The sequence below is a fragment of the Petaurus breviceps genome, unplaced genomic scaffold (genome assembly GCF_028583685.1).
Source record: "Petaurus breviceps papuanus isolate PSGF00001 unplaced genomic scaffold, PetGlider_PUasm1.0 225, whole genome shotgun sequence".
NCBI classification, from domain to species: Eukaryota; Metazoa; Chordata; class Mammalia; order Diprotodontia; family Petauridae; genus Petaurus; species Petaurus breviceps.
The window spans coordinates 8,139,637-8,160,475 of NW_027185889.1; the positions used below are offsets into that span (position 1 = coordinate 8,139,637).

Sequence of the window (20,839 nt, forward strand, 5' to 3'; positions counted from 1 at the left end):
TATATATATATATACTATTATTAATACCATCTTACATGTTATTAAGAAAAAAAAAGATATACAGGCACTGAGGCACAGAGATCCACTGGAAAAGTTGAAACGTGTATGGGAGAAAATATGGGAGAGAGCAGATTGGAGGTGGGGATATCATGTGGGACTGCTGTTTTGGGGGTATGGGTGAGGGAAAAACGGGGAGAAAATTTGTAACTCAAAATCTGGCGGAAACGAATGATGTAAATCAGAAGTTAATAAAGCATTAAAAAAATAAATTTAAAAAAAAAAGAAAGGAAAAAAAAAAGAGTTTATGCCCCTTAGATAACTTGAAATAAAGACTGTAAAATTAGAGGATATTAAAAAAAGAAAGAAAAAAAAAGAAATCAATGTTACATGTTTACACACCAATTTATCTGAAAAAGAGTTAAGATTTGACAGAATTCATATTCAATGAGTCAGCATTAGGAAATGATGGGCAAAAGAGCTAAAGCAGCCTCAGGCTTATAGCCTGAGACACAGCTTCCAAGAATAAGGAAGAAGGTACTAACTATATGCTGCCCCATGCAGACTTCATCTAAAATATTTGTTTTTTAAAATTTATTTCTTTTTAGTTTTCAACATTCACTTCCACAAGATTTTGAGTTACAATTATTTCTCTCCCTGTCTTTCCCCTACCTCCCACCCCAAAATAGTAAGCCTACTGAATACCCCTTCCCCCAATCTGTTCTCATATCCTCTCCCTTCACCCCCCTAATTTTCTAGTAGAACAAGATGGGTTTCTATACCCTAGGACCTGTATATCTTATTTCCCAGTTGCATGTTAAAAAAACAAAAAACAAAAAGACAAAAAAAAAACCCCAAATTTTTAAAACATTTGTTTTTAAAACTTTTGAGTTCCAGATTTTTTCCCCTTCTTCCCTCCTCACCCATCCCCACTGGGAAGATAAACAATTCAATAGAGATTGTACATGTGTAGTTACCTACATCATTTCCATAGTAGTTATATTGTGAAAGCCTAACTATATTTCCCTCCATCCTATCCTGCCCCCCCCACACTTATTCTATTTTCTCCTTTGACCCTTTCCTTTTTCAATAATGTTTGCTTCTAACTACCCTCTCCCCCAATCTGCCCTCCCTTCTATCCTCCCCGCTCTTAACCCCCTACCCCCGTATTTTCCTGTAGAGTAAGATACCCTATTGGGTGTGTATGTTATCCCCTCTTTAGGCCAAATTCAATGAGAATCAGGTTGTCCCATTCCCTTTCACCTTCCTGCTCTTCCCCTCCATTGTAACAGCTTTCTCTTGCCTCTTTTATATGAGATAATTTACCCTAATCTATGGCTCCCTTTCTTCCAATAAATTCCTCTCATGTCTTAATTTTATTTTTTAAATATCATTTCTTCATATTCAACTCAACCTTTGCCCACTATGTATACATAAACATACAAATGCCCATACTCACATATATATTTGTCTATACATACATCCTTATATAAATACATATACAATCCCTTCAACTATCCTCATACTGAGAAAAGTCTTGAGTTAAAATTATCGTTGCTCCATTTGTTCAGCTTTAATAAGTTCCTTATGATTTCTTTTCCCTGTTTACTGTCTCATGCTTCTCTTGCTTCATGTATTTGAAAGTCAAATTTTCTGTTCAGCTCTGCTTTTTTCATCAAGAATGCTTGAAAGTCCTCTATTTCATTGAATGACTATATTTTTCCCTGTGGCATTATACTCAGTCTTGCTGGGTAGGTGATTCTTGGTTTTAGTCCTAGCTCCTTTGACCCCCGGAATATCATAATCCAAGTCCTTTGATCCCTTAACATAGAAGCTGCTAGGTCTTGTGTTATCTTGATTGTGTTTCCACAATACTCAAATTGTTTCTTCCTGACTGCTTGCAGTATTTTCTCCTTGATCTGGGAACTCTGGAATTTGGCTATAATATTCCTAGGGGTTTTCTTTTTGGGATCTTTTTCAAGAGGCAATCAGTGAATTGTTTCAATTTCTATTTTGCCCTCTGGTTCTAGAATATTAGGACAATTTTGCTTGAAAATTTCTTGAAAGATGGTGTCTAGGCTCTTTTTTTGATCATGGCTTTCAAGTAGTCTAATAATTTTTAGATTATCTCTCCTGGATCTATTTTCTAGGCCAGTGGTTTTTCCAGTAAGATATTTCACACTGCCTTCTATTTTTTCATTTGTTTGGATCTGTTTTATAGTATCTTGATTTCTCATAAAGTCATTAGCTTCTAATTGCTCCAATCTAATTTTGAAGGAGTTATTCCCTTCAGTGACTTTTTGAAATTCCTTTTCCATCAGGCAAATTCAGCTTTTTAAAGCATTCTTCTCCTCTTTGGCTTTTTGGGCCTCTTTTGCCATTTGAGTTAGTCTATTTTTTAAGGTGTTATTTTCTTCAGTATATTTTGGGGTCTCTTTTAGCAGGTTGTTGACTTGCTTTTCCTGATTTTCTTGTATCATTCTCATTTCTCTTCACAATTTTTCCTCCACTTCTCTTACTTGATTTCAAAATCCTTCTTGAGCCCCTCCATGGCCTGTAACCAATTCATATTTTTCTTGGAGATTTTTGATGTAGGGGTTCTGACTTTGATGTCTTCCTCCTGCTCTATGACTTGATCCTTTTTGTCCCCAAAAAAGGATTCCATGGTCTGTTTGTGCTTCCATTGCTTGCTCATATTGGCAGCCAATTACTTGACTTTTGAGCTCTTTGCCACGATAGAACTCTGCTTCCAGAATGGAGAGAGCTATGTCCCAAATCACTGGGGTTTTTGCAGCTGCCAGAACTATTAGATGGGCACCCTTTCTACAGCTCCCACACACTCTGGCTCACTAGTCACACACCCCAGGACCACCTCCCAAAATCGTGATCCAGATCCAAGCAGGTCAAAGCAAGAGCGATTACCCTCTGAATGGTTGTTTGGTCCCCCTATGATCTGCAGGCCAGGAGCAATGAAAGCAGCTACCGTGCCTCTTCCACTTCTTGCTCTGGAGTAGCAGCTGGACCTCACTCTTCTATCCTCCCCTGGAGCAACCAAGTATCACGCTGAGCTTTTACTTTGTCCCTGGCATTTATGGATTGAGAAGTCTGGAAACCACTACAACTTCCAGTGATTTACTCTTGTGAAGTCTGCTCTAGCAGCTGCTTGTGAGGGCTGCCTTGGGGCTAATGCCAGGGCTTAGGAGCATCTGCCCTTGGCTCCCAGCTCAGTGTGATAGACCCTTTCTGTCTGCCTGCCACACTGCCTTCAGCAGGAGATTTGTTTCTCTCTCTCACTTTGTGGGTTCTGTAGCTCTAAAGTTTGTTCAGAGTCATTTTTTACATGTATTGGAGGAGGTTGAAACTAGAGCTGCCTGGAAGTCCTGTTTCTACTCTGCCATGTTGGCTCCGCCCCCATCTAGAATATTTCTTTCTAGTTTTGGGAACCAGTTTAAGAAGGGCATTGATAAGATGGAATGTTCTCATGTCATAAAAGCATCAATTAAATTAAATTAATTTTAGTTTGCCTGTAAAAGAGAAAATTTGGGAGTGAAAAGGTGGGGCATCATCACTTTCTTCAAGTATGGGAAGGGTTCTCATGTGACAGAATGATGGTTGGAAATTAGGAAGAGGCAAATTAGGTTTGATGTCTGGAAAAAAATATCAAATCTAATCATTAGAGATATGCAAAAGCAGAATGGGTAATTTAAGAGGTGGTAGATTCCCCATCCCTGGAGGCCTCCAAGAAGAGGATGGATGACCATTTGTTGAATATATTGTGATTGGGGATTGTTTTCTGATATGGCTGCTGCATTCCCTTCCAACTCTCAAACTCAACAACCCAACTATTTCTTCAACCTTACTCCTCTTTCTGCCCCTCCCCTGCCAAATGTTTCTTATCCTCAGTCTCCTACCCTACTTTTCAGTGTTTACCTTCTCTCAACAGAATATAAGCTTCCTGAGGGCAAGGACTATCTCTGTGCTCATGTTTATGTTCCTATCACTTAGCACACAACACTTAATAAATGCTCTATCCATCTCTCTTATCAAATGATTGTGTCCTAAGTGGGAGCAGATAATCAGAGAATCAGAAAAAAAAGGAAATGGCATAAAGATAATGCCAGATTTCCCCTTAATTTGCCCATTACTATAATAAAAATGAATAAAATTCACTGGTTGATAGTTTTAAGGTCTTCTGTATGCTTTCAACAGTGAATGACTTGGCTATTCTCAGGAATCCAAGACAATTTCAAAAGATTTATGATGAAAATTGCCTCCAGAGAGAAAAACTGATGGAGTCAGAATGCAGATTAAAGCATGATTTAAAAAAACAAACAAACTATTTTTTTTCATTCTTTGTTTGTTCGATCTGTTTCCTCATGTAACAAACTAAAATGGAAATATTTTGCATGACTGCACATCTATAATCTGTATCAAATTTATTTGTCTTCTGAAGGAAGGGGGAGAGGAAAGGGAGAGAATATGGGACAACATTTTAAAAAATGTTAAAAATTTATGTTTACATGTAATTGAAGAAATAAAAAAAGAACTCTATTAGACCATAAGGTAACAACATGAGAAGAAAAAGAAAAAATAGTACAAAATGGATTTCTACCAGAGCAAAAGGGAAGAAGAAAAAGATAAATATATTGTGTAAGATCAATAGGGTGTGTGTTAAATTTTAGGACCATCACCCTCCCAACCCCACAGGAGGTTTCTATGAGCAAAAGTAGGTATATATTTTTGTATTCAGGACAGATTTATATAATTGTAAGAGAGTAGCTATTGGTCTAGAACAAGCCTTTTAAAGCAAGTTCCCCATTTTACATTTGAGAAAAATAGGACCCAAGGAAGTTATATGTCTTTCTTAAGGTCATATAAGTAGTCAGAGACAGGATTTGAACCTAGTTCCTCTAACTATAGCATCAGTTCCCTCTCCCCTATATCATGCTGGAGGTTATAACTGGAATAAAATACAGGGATCAATTGCCCATGCAACTGTGGGAGGGGCCAACAGTATTGGAATTAGGTGTGGAAGGTGGGTCACTCTTTGTGGGCTACATATTTATTAATAAAGTCAAAGAATTAGATTTAGAATCAAAAGACCAGGGCCCAAACTTTACTTTGGCCACTCAGTATGTAACATTAGGGAAGACGCATTCTCTTTGGTACTTGGTTTCTTCATTTATAAAATGAGAGGGTTGACCTAAATGACCTCTAAAGCCCATTCCAGGTGATTTTATAATACCACAGCAACACTAGAACAAAAACCTATACCAAAAAATGTCTTTCACAATTTACAACTAACTACAGAACAGACAAGATTTACAACTATAACACGCTCCCCTTTAACATATCACCCTTATCAATTAGGTTGCCTGATTTCATGTTAGAACTTCCAGATATAATTTTAGAAACACGAATACAAGCCTTCAGCACACAGCAAAGATAAAAGAAGCAAATGCTATCCCTGGAAAATGGACAGTATGTCGGGGTCGTGTTGGCATGAGGCCTGGACTCCTTGGCAACTTTCTTGTTGCCAAGATGTCGAGTCATTTGTCCTTGAGGGTCTTTGTTGTATATGTAGCCAGTGAAACTCCCCATCAGTGGTTTAGTACAGAAGCCAGAAGCAAAAGCAAGTATTCATTTCAGTCTTTAAAATAAACACTGTCTCAAATTATTCACTATTCTACCATATGGGGTCATTTTGGCACCCAAACTAGACCATAAGCTCCTTGAGGGCAGGGGATTCTATTTTTATACTTTTTCTTTACCCTCTACAACTACTAGAACACTTGAACACTGTTTCTTTAATGAAAGAGCAAAAGTATAAAATAGGCAATATACCATGAGAATTGAGACCTTAAAAAAATCCCCTTCAACCCAATCTATTCTCAATCACAGTTCAGAATACTAAACTTTGTCAACATTTGTAGACATTTACTGAAATACCAATTTCTAAGACTAATAGAATTTCATGTTGGAAGGGACGTCAGTGGTCAAATCCAACCTATACCCATTTTACCTGGGTCTAGAAAATATTCCTAAAGCAGGACACTAGCTAACTGTTCATTTCCAGAAGATCTGTCAATGTAGTGACCTACCAAATAGGTGTAGTGATGAAAGTCTCTAAGTTTCAACTAGGAAAAAAAATAATGAATAAAAACAATTCACACTCACAGAGCATTTTAAGTTTTGCAAAGTATGATATGAAATGAGTAAATGGAATGTTGAGCAATCTAGCCAAAAGACTGGGTATTTTTAGGGTCTGAAAATGAAGGAAAATTTTAAGGGATAATGACCTGCAAGAATTATTATTTTCTTATGATAGTCCACAGGAAAATGACTTAGTTCGACTCAACAAAGCAAATATTTCTATGGTATGTTATGGGGATATTCTCTTAACGATAGAAGGAGCCAAGCACGCAACAATGTCTTTGTATGAGTGCATTTAACCACACAGGTGGCTGCTGTGGATAAAGAGCTGGGCATGGAGCCAGGAAGATCTGAGTTCAGATGCAACCTCACATTCTTTCTAACTGTGTGAGCCTGGGCAAGTCACTTGGCCTCTGTTTGCCTCAGTCTACTAGAGAGTAAACCACTCCAGCATCTTTGCCAAGAAAACCCCATGAACACTATTGGCATGCTATGGTGCATGGGGTCACAAAGAATTGGACACAACTGAACAACAACTCATCACATATGCTTGTTATCCATTAGGTGGTGAGTCTCAGAGATAAGACAGGAACAATTAACATGGAAAACTGTTTTTTTTTTCGTTGTTTTTTTTTGGAGGGGGGAAGGCAGGGCAAGTGGCATTAAGTGACTTGCCCAAGGTCACATGGCTAGTTTTGTGTTAAGTGTCTGAGGCCAGATTTGAACTCAGGTCCTCCTGACTCCAGGGCCAGTGCTCTATTCACTGCACCACCTCACCACCTACCCACCCCAACATGGAGAACTGTTTAAGAGAGATATAGCACTGGGAAAGGAGGAAATTGTCTAAAAAGCAATTGTCATAATACTGTGAAAGAAAATAAACATCTCACTCCCCATGAAAATTGGTGCAGAAGGGGCAGCTAGGTGGTGCAGTGTATAGTGCACTGGCCCTGGAGTCCAAAAGACCCAAGTTCCAATCAAGTCTCAGACATTTGACACTTACTAGTTGTGTGACTGTAAGGGTTATGGGATTTAAAGATCTTCCATGCCCCGTTGGACTTGCTGACGTAGCAGGAAGGGGCGGAGCAAGAGGAAGCGGAGGGGCGGAGCAAGAGGAAGCGGAAGCCAAGCTAGCGTTCCTTCGGTGGCTGGCGGTGGTGGTGACGGCGGCAGCAGCAGAGGCAGTGGCAGTGTGAAGCCCTTTTTTGAGTTAGAACTGCTAAGGACTTTCTGCTAAGGACTCCTGCTGAGGACTGCCAGGGGCCGGAGCTGCTGGGAGTGCGCTTCCAGGACGCTGGGTGGTTGCTGTGCGTGGGGAGAGGAGGACCTTTGCCTGAGGTAGCCTGTTCTGTTTTAAAGGCTTGAAAATGTGGGTGCTTTCTACTTTATCTACCTGTGCCAATGTCATAACTACTCTGATGGCTTTCACTTTCTGGTTTTGGGACTCAGTCTTTTGGTATCTTAATAAATTTTCTAGTTTATTTCCTCATATGGCAAACATGACGTATTTTCTAATGGATAATTATATCAGCATATTTGTAATCTCTATAGGCATTGTGAATATGGCATTGCTGATACAGTGACCATGGGCAAGTCACTTAACCCGGATTACCTTGCCAAAAGAAAAAGAAAAAAATAAGCTCCAGAAAAGTATTTTTCCTCCTATTAGCAAATCAGAGAGATAATTTGATTTGATCTGACATTTACTTTGAATTAGCATGCATTAATGATGGAATCACAGATTTAGAATGTGAGGGCTCCTAAGAGGTCAGCTAATCCAAATCCCTTTCCATGAAAGAAGAAATTGAGTTTGGAAGTTAAGGGACTTATCCAAGGTCAAAGAGTCAGGAGAAGAGGTGGAATTTTAATCTAGTTCCTCTTTCTATAAATTTTTTTAAATTCAAATTGCAAGGAATTATTGTAATGTATTTTTTTTTTATTTTTTTTTGGAGAGGGGAGGGTAGGGTGATTGAGGTTAAGTGACTTGCCCAAGGTCACATGGTTAGTTTTGTGTGTGTGTGTGTGTGTGTGTGTGTGTGTGTGTGTGTGTGTGTGTCAAGTGTCTGAAGCCGGATCTGAACCCAGATCCTCCTGACTCCAAGGCCGGTGCTCTACTCACTGCTCTACCTAGCCTCCCCCATATTGCAATGTATTTTAACATATTTCTTTTTTTTTAAGTTTTATTGCTGTTTTGTTTTCCCATTACAAACATGTACAAATTACTCCTATTTTATGAGATCTCTTGTAACAGTAAAATAAGACAGGTGACTTCATCTGAAAGCACATGCAACAAACATTTCCCATCTGTAGTTCCACCTTCTATCTCTATTTTTTAAATTAGGAAAAATATATTTTCTTCACCTTCCCACTCTATACTACACTAAAAAAAATTATTGTGACAAACATACATGGTCTTGCCTCAGTGGCAACAGACAAAAATGTGTGTCTCATTCTGAACCCTAAATCCATCATCCCTCTAGCTTTATTTCATCTTCAGGGCTCTGGAATTATGAATAGTCATTGTATTGATCACAGTTCTTACAACTTCCAAAATTTTATGGTGTCGTGGTTTTTGTATAAATTGTTCTCCTGATTCAGCACAGCTTATGAGCCCACAAAAGTTTGGTTTTCTGCTTATGTCATTCTTTTCAAAAGCCTATTAGAGGAGAGAAACCAGGCGGGGCAGAGAATATAAAGAAAGACAAAGAGAAGACAAGCGATTGTATGTTGTTCAATCTTCTCAGTCACATGCAATTCTTTGTGACCCCATTTGGGGTTTTCTTGGCAAAGATACTGGAGTGGTTCGCCATTTCCTTCTCCAGCTCTTTCTACAGATGAGGAAACTGAGGCAGATAGGGTTAAGCAACTTACCCAGCGTCACATAGCTAGTAAGTACTTGAGGTCAGATTTAAAGTAAGGTCTTCCTGAATCCAGGCCCAGAGCAACATCCACTGTGCTGCCTACCTGCCCTTATGCATGGTTTACTGGTTCAAATTTCTATTTGAGTTTGACACTAATGAAATGATTAATAATAATAATAATATAACTGACATATAGCAATCCTGTCTGTCGTCTTTGTCTCTCCCATTAGACTGTGAGCCCTTTGAGGATAACCCTTTCTTTGTATCTTGAGGGCTTGGCAGTGGCCTGCACTTAGTAAGCATTTAATAAAGCTTGTTAATTTGACTTTGCTTGGTTAGATATAATTTTCTAATATTATTGAGGAAGGAACCTTTTCCTGAGTATATCTGAGTGAATTCTCCCTGCTACCAACCAAATGGAAAGATGCTTCCTAGATTCTGTCTTGTTTAAGGAAGGCAGATTCACTTCATTTATATGGGGCATGAAGTTAAGTCCAGACATATTTGTTGAACTGACTTCATGTTTTACCTTCATATGTAAACCTCATAGCAACCCTGTGAGTTGATATTATCATCCCCATTTTACAGATGAGAAAGCTGAGGACCAAAAAGGATAAGCAACTTGTTGATATCAGAGCTAAGATTTGAATGCAGGTTTTCCTGACTTTGGGGGCAGCTAGGTAATGCAGTAGATAAAGTGGAGTCAGAAAGATCAGATTTCAAATCCAGCCTCAGACTTGTACTAGTTGGGTTACTCTACACAAGTCATTTAACCCTGTCTGCCTCAGTTTCCTCATCTGTAAAATAAGCCAGAGAAGGAAATGGCAAACCACTCCAGTATCTTTGCCAAGAAAACCCCAAGTGGGTTCACCAAGAGTTAGACATGATTTAAAAACAACTGAACAACTTCCTGACTCAGTGCAGCACAGTAGTGAGGTGATCATAAGGGGCCATCTAAAGAGATAATGAGGAATAACATCTGAATGCAGCCTTCTCCATGCAAGGCATCTGAAGGATTATGGATGAGAAGAAGAGGCAAGAAAAGGGCAGCCTTCAGGGAACAAGCAACACAATCATTATTAGACACTGAGGAACTGACAAAATTTGACTCACTGATAATCACCTGCCATCTCAATTGTTGATAACTCCATCAACAAACTCCTCAGAACTTCCTGATGATGCCCTCACCTCCACTGACTTGGAAGGAAGTAATTAGTATCTATTTTTCTCCCAACCAGCCAGTCTGTTTTTCTCTTTCCCTTCAGTTCATCTAAAAAAAAATGTCCCCCATCTTAAAATGTATTCTTTTCTTTTAAAAAAAATTAATTCTTTTCTTACCAATGTTGTAATTTCTTTCACATCATCGGTCACAGGATTCCCACAGATCCCTTTGGTTTTGGCGAGAGAGTTGAATAGGAGCAGCTGGAGATAAATGCAAGTGATAATCCAAGTCTAAATAAAAACAGAACAATAACTCAGTGACCAGCAGCATTCAGCTTCAACAATTAGAGTAATTTAGCATCTTATGCTTTTAATATGAGCTTGTAAGGAAGAGGACTTCTCTTCCTAAGAAACAAGCTGGCTTCTATAACTATAGAAAAGTTTAATTCCTAAATCTCAAGCATCCAACCTGTTCCCACGAATGAATGAATGAATGAATGAATGAATGGATGAAGAAGAATCTGAGTTCAATTAAAACCGGAAATCTGGTCCTAACATTCCTTTCAATAGCATTATTGTTAACTTTTGTTAAAGGATCCCTAGGGCCAATTCCCTAATGGCAAGTATATAGAAATGGCAGCACCTGTACCAACTTGCATTGGACTCATCATTGGAGGCTTCTTCCCCAACTCAGGGAATGAATAAAATTCAGCCCCTAAAGGCTTCAAAAAGAATGCTTTCTTTCTTTTCAATGTACAATACTTGGCAAAGACAGGGGAAACTAGAACAGGATTTCAACAGAAATTTTTTAAAAAGCATCAAGATGAAATGCAGCAAAAAAAGACTTCTCTCAATCAGGTAAAAGTCCAAAGGAGTAAATGATCAGAGCCATTAGGGACCATTCTAATGTGCTTTCCTGGAGCCTCCTCCTGATGTTACTGGGGAAAGAACTAAAATTTATGCTTCCTGATGGCATGCTCTGTTTGTATCTCCCAGCACTGACACTTAGAACTGTAACCAGCACACAGTAGGTACTCAATTAAATGGTTGTTGAATTGAACTGAATTATCTATCTACATATTGTTTCTCCAGAGTGAAATGTAAACTCTCTGAGGGCAATAAATAAGGAACTCAAAGTGGATGTCCAATGATTGAGAATAGATGACTAAATTTTGGTACAGGAATACAATAAAACATCACTAATTTGCTTCTGTAGTAGCACCAACTCATCATTCTTCCTTGCACATAGTAGGTGCTTCAAGTTGAATGGAACTGAATTATATGTCTATATGTTGTTTCTCTGATAGAATGTATTTTCCTTGAAAGCAAAGGGTTTTGTGGGGGGGGGGGGGGGGTAGGGGGGGGTGGAGGTAGCCCCAGCTCCTAACACAGCCCCTCACACATTTTAGGTACTTAATAAATATTTGTAGAATGAATGTTAATGAATGAAAAGATTTTCTTGAGTACAATAAGAATATGATTCTTCTGGATCTAGATGCTTTTCTGAAAATTAATTATAATTTAATATGCCTGGCTAGAAATATTTTCCACTAGTGCTAACAGTCATGCCTAACTACAGGGCATTTTTTTTTTCAATTAAAATACACAATCTAGGCCAAGGGTGGGGAACCTGTGGCCTCAAGGCCACATGTGGCCCTCTAGGACCTCAAGTGCGGCCCTTTGATTGAATCCAAACTTCACAGAACAAAGTCCCTTAATAAAAGGATTTGTTCTGTGAAGTTTAGATTCAGTCAAAGGGCCTACTTGGAGGCCTAGACAGACACATGTGTCCTTGAGGCATTTGGTTCTCCTCCCCTAACCTAGGTTATTTTAACATTAGCAGGAGGACAAGGGTGATTTGCAACAGCTTCTTAGAATAAAAAGATTCCTTTTGATAGAAGGGGCAGGTTTACCTCAAATCATGTGTCCCGGAGTTATCGAAAGCAATCCTCCTTTACCATTTAACTGGCTTTCAGCAACAATCTTACTGAATATCAAGATAGGACTGCCTTAGAAAACACTGTGATTTTTTTACTTACTGAATTCAGTTCTTTTTCTCACCTATTAAGTACCCGCTATATGTAGAATACATGCAGTGCAAAGTGTGTAGGAGGCTGAGGGCTAAGGACAGAAAAAGATACTATGATACAAAAGACCATTACACAGATATGTCTTGTTTGACCTTGGAGGGCAGAATTAAGAACGAGTAGATACTGCAAAGGGGCAAATGCAGACTGAAAGGGAAAACTCCCTAACAATTGGAGCTTTCCAAATGTTGACTGAGATCTCTTAGAAGGTAGACAGTTCTTCCTCATTGCAGAGCTTCAAACAAAAGTTGGAGGACCGCTAATTAGTAACATTGTACAGAGGATTCTCATTCATATTCAGAGGTTCCTTCCAACTCTGGGATCCCTGATAAATGAAAACATGGTCCCTGTTCTTACAGAGCCACTGATTAATGCCTATGTAACACATACAAACAGAATCAGAACGCAAAATTGAACATAAATGCAAATGAGGGATACAAAGTAAATTGAGCTGCATGAGGTACAATGTTAAGTAATTAAATTATTCATTTATTATTAATAAATAATTTTCATCCTTCACCCTACCCCACTCCTCGCTCCCACCCTCAGAAACAGCTTTATCTTAGTTCTACCAGAAACTTCTGTGAACAATGGTGAGAACTTTCCCAGAATGCCTCTGAAACTTGGCTGTCTTAGTGTTTTATAAATACCCAGAGTCATGGACACAGGCTTGCTTTCTGCACTATGTTACAATGGAATGCCTAACTTTCATCCTAATGCTGGTGTTCTTATGTCTGATGTGAATGTCTATGTTCTTTTAAAAGATATTTTGTAGCAGCATTTTTGTAAGAGCAAAGAACCACGAACAAAGGAGATGCCCAAGGACTGGGGAATGGCTAAATAAATAGTGACACAAGGATGTAATGGAATATTACCATGCTATAAGAAATAATAAATACAAAGCATAATGAGGGGCATGGGAAGTCTGATATGAATTCATACAAAGTGAAATAAACAGAACCAGGAAAACAACAGACACAATAACTGCAATAGTGAAAATGGGAAAAGGAAGGAAAGAAGGGGCAAAGGAGGAATGGAGGGGGGAGGAAGAAAGAAAGAAAGAGAGGAAGGAAGGAAGGAATGAAGGAATGGAAAATAAATGCCATAACAATAGAGCTCAAGCTTGATCCTGGAAAGAGATATGAGAATATGCCATTCTCCCTTCTTTGCTGAGGTAGAGGACAAGGGGTATGGACCACTGAATATAAATTAACGATGGGTGTACTTTGATGTATTGTTTAGGAGGCTTTAGTATTTTTTCTCTTTATTATTCTTTGTTATTACTCTGTGTATGAAGAAAGGAGATATGGGAAATAAAGGTATGTAAAAACAAAGGCTATCTATATGTTTTGTTGGTTTTTTTAGAAACTGGACAGAATCTGATTTCATTCCCTGAGTTCAAATCCAGCCTCTGACACTTACTAGGGGGTGCTACCACGGGCAAGTTACTTAACCCTGCTTGCCTCAGTTTCCTCAATCTGTAAAATGAACTAGAGAAAGAAATGGCAAACCATCTCAGGATCTTTGTCAAGAAAACCCCAAATAAAGTCACGCAGAGTGGGACACAACTGAAACCACTAAACAAAAACAATAAAAATTCCCAATAAGGAAGTTCCTCCTATCAACACAAAGACAACTTATCTCTTAGAAAGTTGCCTGGGAAAATGAGAGGTCAAGTGACTTGTCCAAGGTCACAGGTCCAGAATGCATCAAAGTCTGGACTCAACCCGTTTTTAACTCTGAGCTTGGCTCTATTTCCACAAGCTGACCACTATCCATTTACTTTATAATGTTCTCTAGGTTTCAAAAAACAATTTTGTTCTGAGACAACTGTAACTTAGTTACAGGTTATCCAGCCTTTGTGTGAAGGTCTCCAATGAGGGGGAACCCTTTACCTTCTAAGGCATCCAAGTTCCCTCTTGGATTGTTGGAGGTTGGCACTTATATCAAATCTAAATCTGCCCCTTTGCAGCTTTTTATCCATTTCTACTTGTTCTGCTTTCTGGGGTCAAAGAGAAGATTACTGTCTCTTCTAGGTAATAGTCCTTTTAGAATAATAATGATGATAATAATAACTGTTATTAATATTATTATTTAGCTAGCATTTATATAGTGCTTTAAGGTTCGCAAAGCACTTTACAAATGTTATTTTCTTTGATCCTCACAACAACTCTGGCAAGGAGGTGTTATTTTATACCCATTTTATAGATGGGGAAACTGAGGCAAGCATTGGTTAAATAACTTGGCCAGAGTCAGACAACTAGTAGGTATTTGAGGCAAGATTTTATCTCAGATCTCTCCTTTGCTCTACAGCCACTGACTCACCTCACTTCCATCCCTTTCTATCTTGTCAGGTCCTTTTAGGGCTGTGATCCACTAGCATAGTCTTTGAAATCCCAGGGACATTTCCTCCCTATGATGAAGCACTAGGAAGAAGACTACAGTGGAGGACATATTTTCTTTATTTAGTAAAAATTAAAATCTAGTATTTATGAAAATCAAAATAAATTTTCAGGGAAGCCTTCTGTACTGGAAAGATATACCCTTAACTTCAACTTTTTACAACATACTTTTTTTTCCTTCATGGCTATTAACCAAGGAATTTTCACTGAAACATTTTCACTAAATCCCATATACTTTGATATAAGCAAGTATTTTGATGTCAAGTGTAGATACAGAAATGTATTTGGAATTTTGCACTGCATTTCCGTTTTGCAGTTAATGCCTCATTTATCTGGCATCATTGGAAAGCTGTTCCTCCCACTACCCCCATGACTGGAATGCCCTCCCTCCTCACCTCTACCTGTCTTTCTTTAAAATGCACCATCTTCTACATAAAACCTTTCCTACTCCCCCTCTTCAACAGCTACTGTCCTTCCTCCCAAACCACCTTGCATTTAATAACCATGTGTACATTTGTATTCATTCACTTTCTATTTATACTGCATATGCTTAAAATATATGTACTTGCTATCCCTCCCTCAACCCCTCACCCCCTCTGAGATGTAAGCTCATTTCAAGGGTACTTTCATTCTTTGTACTGAATCCCCAGGGTTCACAAGCCTGCTGTACATAGTAGGTGAATAAGTAAATGCTTGTTGATTGAAAAATAAATAAAGCTTTAAATTTGGTTAAAAATAGGTTTTTGGTTAAGAACAATTTTGTTTTGATGGAAATCTTCCTAAAATGTATTAAGTGCACTTGCCTGCTTTCTAAAAGAACATTAATGGAACATACAAGGATTCCAAAAGTCAGTACACTTTTAAACTTTAATAATTGTACTAAGGTTTTTGAATGCCTCTGTAGTTTTAACCTTCTTTTAGATGGTTTATATTCCACATTATGAACCAAGTATTTTAAGTGTTGCCCTTAATAGCACAGATAAAATGGTTGGCATGTATGTCCCTACATTATATGATTTCAGGATTCTGTGCTCTTTGAATTATATTTCTCCCTCCTCTCTCCACATAAAACTAACAGTTATCAAATGTAGGAGCAAATCCTTTCTCCTACCCCCATCCTCACCTCATTTAATTTGCTGTTTCTACTCTATCCATCTACAGTGGACTAGAAAACCAGATAGTCCAAGCTTATTAAAATTCTGTAAAGTAAAAGTAAACAGCTTCTGAATGAGGGCCCAAGAAAAAATCCTATAATTTCAGTGTGTATAATAAACTTGGAAGCTCAATGGATATTTTCTTCTTTTTTGCTCATTTCATGGATGCACAGTTGGAAAGCTAAGGTTACAGATAAGTCTTCAGATAAGTAGGCTTCCCTTTTTCTCCTTTTCCTCTCCATCCTGACCTGTGTCCCTTATATTCCTTCTCTGTGTCTATCCCTCTCTCTTTGAAATATAATTCTGAAATAATTTCCCAATAATTTTGCCTTTTGTGTTTTTTTAAGTGGTTTTCAGCACAGGTGACCATCTCATCTAAAAGAATATTATTTTCTTGAGTACTGCTTTTTTCCCATCATGGCAAAATGCATTTGGTTACTTTGTTTTAACTTTCTACAAACTTTCCTCTACATCATGATGAGATAACCTCTAATTTCATGATAACCTTTCACTGTGTAGACATGGGCCAAACCACTGTTCTAATTGGCAGTCCTAGATCTTCAAAAACAAAAAGATATTTTGTATGGCTATTAATTTGTATTAAATTAATTTTGTATGGAAAACAATATTCATAATGGCCACAACAACATAAAAGGCAAAGACCGAAATACACTCCAAAAAAAAAAAGGAATCTAGAAACTGAAATACAATTATACAATTATAATGACTGGGCTTATTATCAGTGAAGACATGGAAAAATGCCCCTCTCTCCCTTCTTTGCAGGCATACAAGTCTATTAGAGGCACCTGACAGTGTGTCTGGCACATATATAAATGTTTATATAAATACATAAATGTTTTTTTCTGTTCCTCTATAGTATAGAGAAGTGCATATAGTGTTAGATTCAATCAATATTTTAGTTAGTTTCACTGAACTTTTAAAAAATGTTTATTACAAGGGATGGTTCACTAGATAGGAAAGAAGGAATATAATTGGAAATGAAGGTGATGGAAAAACAACACATATTAATAAAAGCTAATTTAAAAAAAAGAAATACATATTATAAGTAAAAAATATTCCAGAAAATATTCCTATTTAGACTAAGGTATAAATGACTGATATTGGTTTCTTCCCTAATAGAAGTAAGAGAACTCCTGATCAAAGGTGAAACAGGGAGACTTGAGCATGGAGGGGCAGGAGTGCACATAAGGGGATAAAGGCAAATTCTAGCTCTGTTTGGCCTTTCTGTCAGGTAGAACAAATCCTGATACATGATATTTTTAAAAATCAGTCATCTCAATGGAAAACAATGAGTCCATAGAAAATGAAAAGCCAGAGACCAAAAGAAGGGAGATTTACATCATCCACAAATACAACTATTTGATAGGTACTGGATTCATTTTCCTTCTATAACAGACCAAAATGGATGGCCATCAGAGAGTAGGAATATCAGAACATCAAAAGATGCCCCATGCCAAATGCTGATCAAAACTCCTATCCACCTTATCAGATGGCTTTCACTGAGTGGTCACACCCAAAAAAGTCACTACCTGTCAAAACTCAGCAAAGATGGGCACAGACAATGGCTGCATAATGCCTTGCCAGGTTTATACTTAAAGTCTTTTGGTGTAGATATCTAGAACCCAGAACATCTCCATATAATTATTCTGTTCTTCTGGTTGTTTCAGTCCTGTCAATTTCTTCATGACCCTAATTGGGGTTTTCTTGGCATAAATAATGGAATGTTTTGCCATTTCCTTCTCCAGCTCATTTTACAACTGAGAAAGCTGAGGTAAATAGGGTTAAGTGACTTGCTCAGGGTCACACAGCTAGTAAGTGTCTGAGACCAGATTTGAATTCATGAAGATCAGTTTTCCTGACTCCAGGCCCAGCACTCTTATCTATCCACTGCACCACTTAGTTGTGTACTAAATGCCCCTTTAAAGCCACAGTTCTTAATTGGTGGTCCCTGAATTTAAATATAGTTAGTTGTATATGCATGAATATACACACATACATATAAATATATCCATATATTAATATGTACACATACATACATATATAGAATACATAAATGTATTTCAATAACTTGGTTTATTTCATGATCCTGTATATTATGTTATAAGCATGATTCTGAGTAGTTCCCTAGGCTTCACCATTCTAAGTAGCCTATAAAAAAAATAAAGCAGGGGGCAGCTAGGGGTGCAGTGAATAGAGAACAGGCCCTGGAGTCAGGAGGACCTGAGTTCAAATCCGGCCTCAGACACTTAACACAAAAACTAGCCATGTGACCTTGGGCAAGTCACTTAAACCCAATTGCCCCTCTAAAAGAAATAGCAAAAAATAAAAAAAATAAGGCAAAAACCCCTAAGGCTTGGTGCTGAGTTAAACCTTTTAAGGCTTCTAAAAAACATCACAATAAGAGTCTGGTGGGATGAGTCAGTAAGCATTTTCCATTCAATAAGCTAACTGTACTTTTGTCAAGTCAGATTTTCTAAACCTCAGAACACACCATACTCCTTCCCCAATGTAACCTAATCAAGGCCTAGAGAACACAGAATGGTAGGGCAGAAAAGGACCTTAGAGGTCATCTCTTCCATCCCCACCATTTTACAGATAAGGAACATGCGGTGTAAAGAGATTAAGATCAAAAAACCAGTTCATGGCAGAGCTGGGACCAGGGAACTCAAGTCTGGTGTTACCCAGATTAAAGAAATGAAGGGTTCATTGTGACATACAAATCCATGTTAAAAGGTAGGCAAGAGACCACATGGTTTATTTGGTGACTTTATTAATTTTATTTACCCCATTAAAAAAAAAAAAAGGTATGAGACCTGCCTTGGACAAAGCGGCACCTGTTGCCAAAATCAACATTCATCTTCTCTTTAATCTCACAAACCATCCAGTAAAGCAGCCAGTGCCCTGGCTGCCTAAATGAGCTTTGGAAGAAAGCCAACCAGATTAACTTCATAAAGCAAGTTACTAAGAAACAGGTAGGGTAATTTGGCTTCAATTCTGGTCACCTTAAGTCAGGCATTTAATCTAGTTGTGATTCAGGGAGGAAAAATAGGATTTTAGTTCCATGAAAAACCTAGCTTAATTTTCTTGGAATCAGCAGAAAATAATTTTGAAGTAGATAATTTAGCCACAACATATTTATATAGTCCTATAAATTGCTTTTCATTCTCTCAAGTGATTTTTTTTCAAGGACCCTCTGAGAAATGTACAAGTGTTATTCTCATTTTACCATGAGAGATAAACTGAGGCTCAGAGAATTGGGAGAGAATCAATCATAGATCATTTAGTCAACCAATTAACTTGCATTTAAAAAGTGCCAACTATGTGTTTATCGTCTGCCTACTGTACCAGGTGCTGGCGATACAGTTTACAAAAGGGAGAGAGTCCCTGACTTCAAGGAGCTTACAGTTTAATGGGGGACACAACACATATGAGTAGTGATCAAGAAAGGGAGTTATGGTTCCGGGAAGTGGCAAATTTGCTGAGCAGACCAAGAGAGAAATCCATTAACATACCCTTTTCAAAGTCAACAGTAAAGGTAATTTGATTACAATTCTCACAGTTTGAGGGGAGTAGGAATTAGTGGCCAGGTACCCAGGAGGACTCTAGTCTCCAAGAAGTACAGAACTGAGTGACTTAACATAGCTTCTGGCGGCCTGGTTTATAATCTTGACATGGGAAACAACTATATACAAAAGAGCTAAAAAATAATTTTAAGGGAAAGGCACCAAGAGATGGAGCAATCAAGAAAGTCTACTATAGAAGATGGTGCTTCAGCTGAGTCTCAAAAGGAGACTAGGTATTCTAAGAAGAGGAGAGAGAGAGGCAGTGCATCCCAAGCATCGAGAGAGGGAGAGGAGAGCCAGTGGAAGGCCATGGAGCGTTGTATATGAAGACCAGCATGGATGGACGTTTGTGTGTTTAAAGGGCAGTCACATATAACAAGGCTGGAAAGGTCTGTTAGGACTGGAAGAGACCTCAGACATAACCTAATAAAACTTCTCCACTTTACAGATGGGCAAACTGAGACTCAAAGAGGTTAAGTGCCTTGACTAAAGTCACTCACAGCAAGGATCTTAGTGGGCTTTAGATTTTTTCCATGACATCCCTGTCTCACTTTTGAAAAGATGCATATAAAATACATGGAACAATATTGAATTTACTCAGATTCCTCCCCAATTCTAATTTTAAAATGGCAATCAGAACAAGAGAAAACTTATTCAAGCTGGTCTTTTTGAATTTGTATGAGCAGTCATTCAGAACAGTTGTGGGCTGGAAATTAAACCAAGTCCATGTTTGGGCTGTGAAATGGCACTGAAGATACTGTTAAGACTTTTCAAAGAGAGGAAAAACATTTTTAAATAAGAGAAGCTAATAAATCACAACAGTGAAACTGTACATAGATCATTGAATCATAATGGAGGTGAAAATAACCTGTGAGATGAGCTAATCCAATTTCCTTATTTAACAGATGAAGAAAGTGAGGCCCAGGGAGGTTTGGGGACATTACTTTACAACTGCGGTGAATTTGGGCCAGCCTTTTACCCTCTCTTTCCTCATCTGTAAAATAAAAGTTGGTCTCAATGGCCTCTTAAGTCTCTTCCAACTCTAAATTTATGATTCCAACCCTTGTATTCTTCCCATATGTATCATCATGCTAGAGGGAGGCATGCCTACCCAACCAAAAAACAAAGGAAGAAAATTATGTCACAGAGGTGTATCCATTGGTGGCTTCAAGTAAAAACAGAATCCATTCAGATTCATCAAAATATTTGTTTCAAAAAGTGATCTGGCCATATAATAATTCTTCTAGACCAAACAAACAAACAAACACCCTGGGATGGGTTTTTGGTGGGTCGTGTATAAATGATAGTTTTTACTGAAGCAAAATCTTTGAACTAGTGTAACCAAATCATTTTAAATCTCTGTTAATCTGTGTTCAAATATTCTGGTGTTTTATAGGGGATACTTCAATACTCTGTTCAAGTATTCTCTTTCTCTGCATG

The 20,839-nt window shown here is 38.1% G+C and overlaps 1 protein-coding gene across 2 annotated transcripts in view; it reads right to left on the reverse strand.

Annotated features, from left to right (window-relative positions):
• KITLG (KIT ligand) overlaps positions 1-20,839 on the reverse strand; it is a 126,348-nt gene that overhangs the window by 61,479 nt on the left and 44,030 nt on the right. For both annotated transcript variants that reach the window (XM_069095127.1, XM_069095126.1), the window contains exon 2: positions 10,350-10,463. In XM_069095127.1, the coding sequence (XP_068951228.1) occupies positions 10,350-10,463 (114 nt within the window). The remainder of the gene's footprint in view (positions 1-10,349; positions 10,464-20,839) is intronic.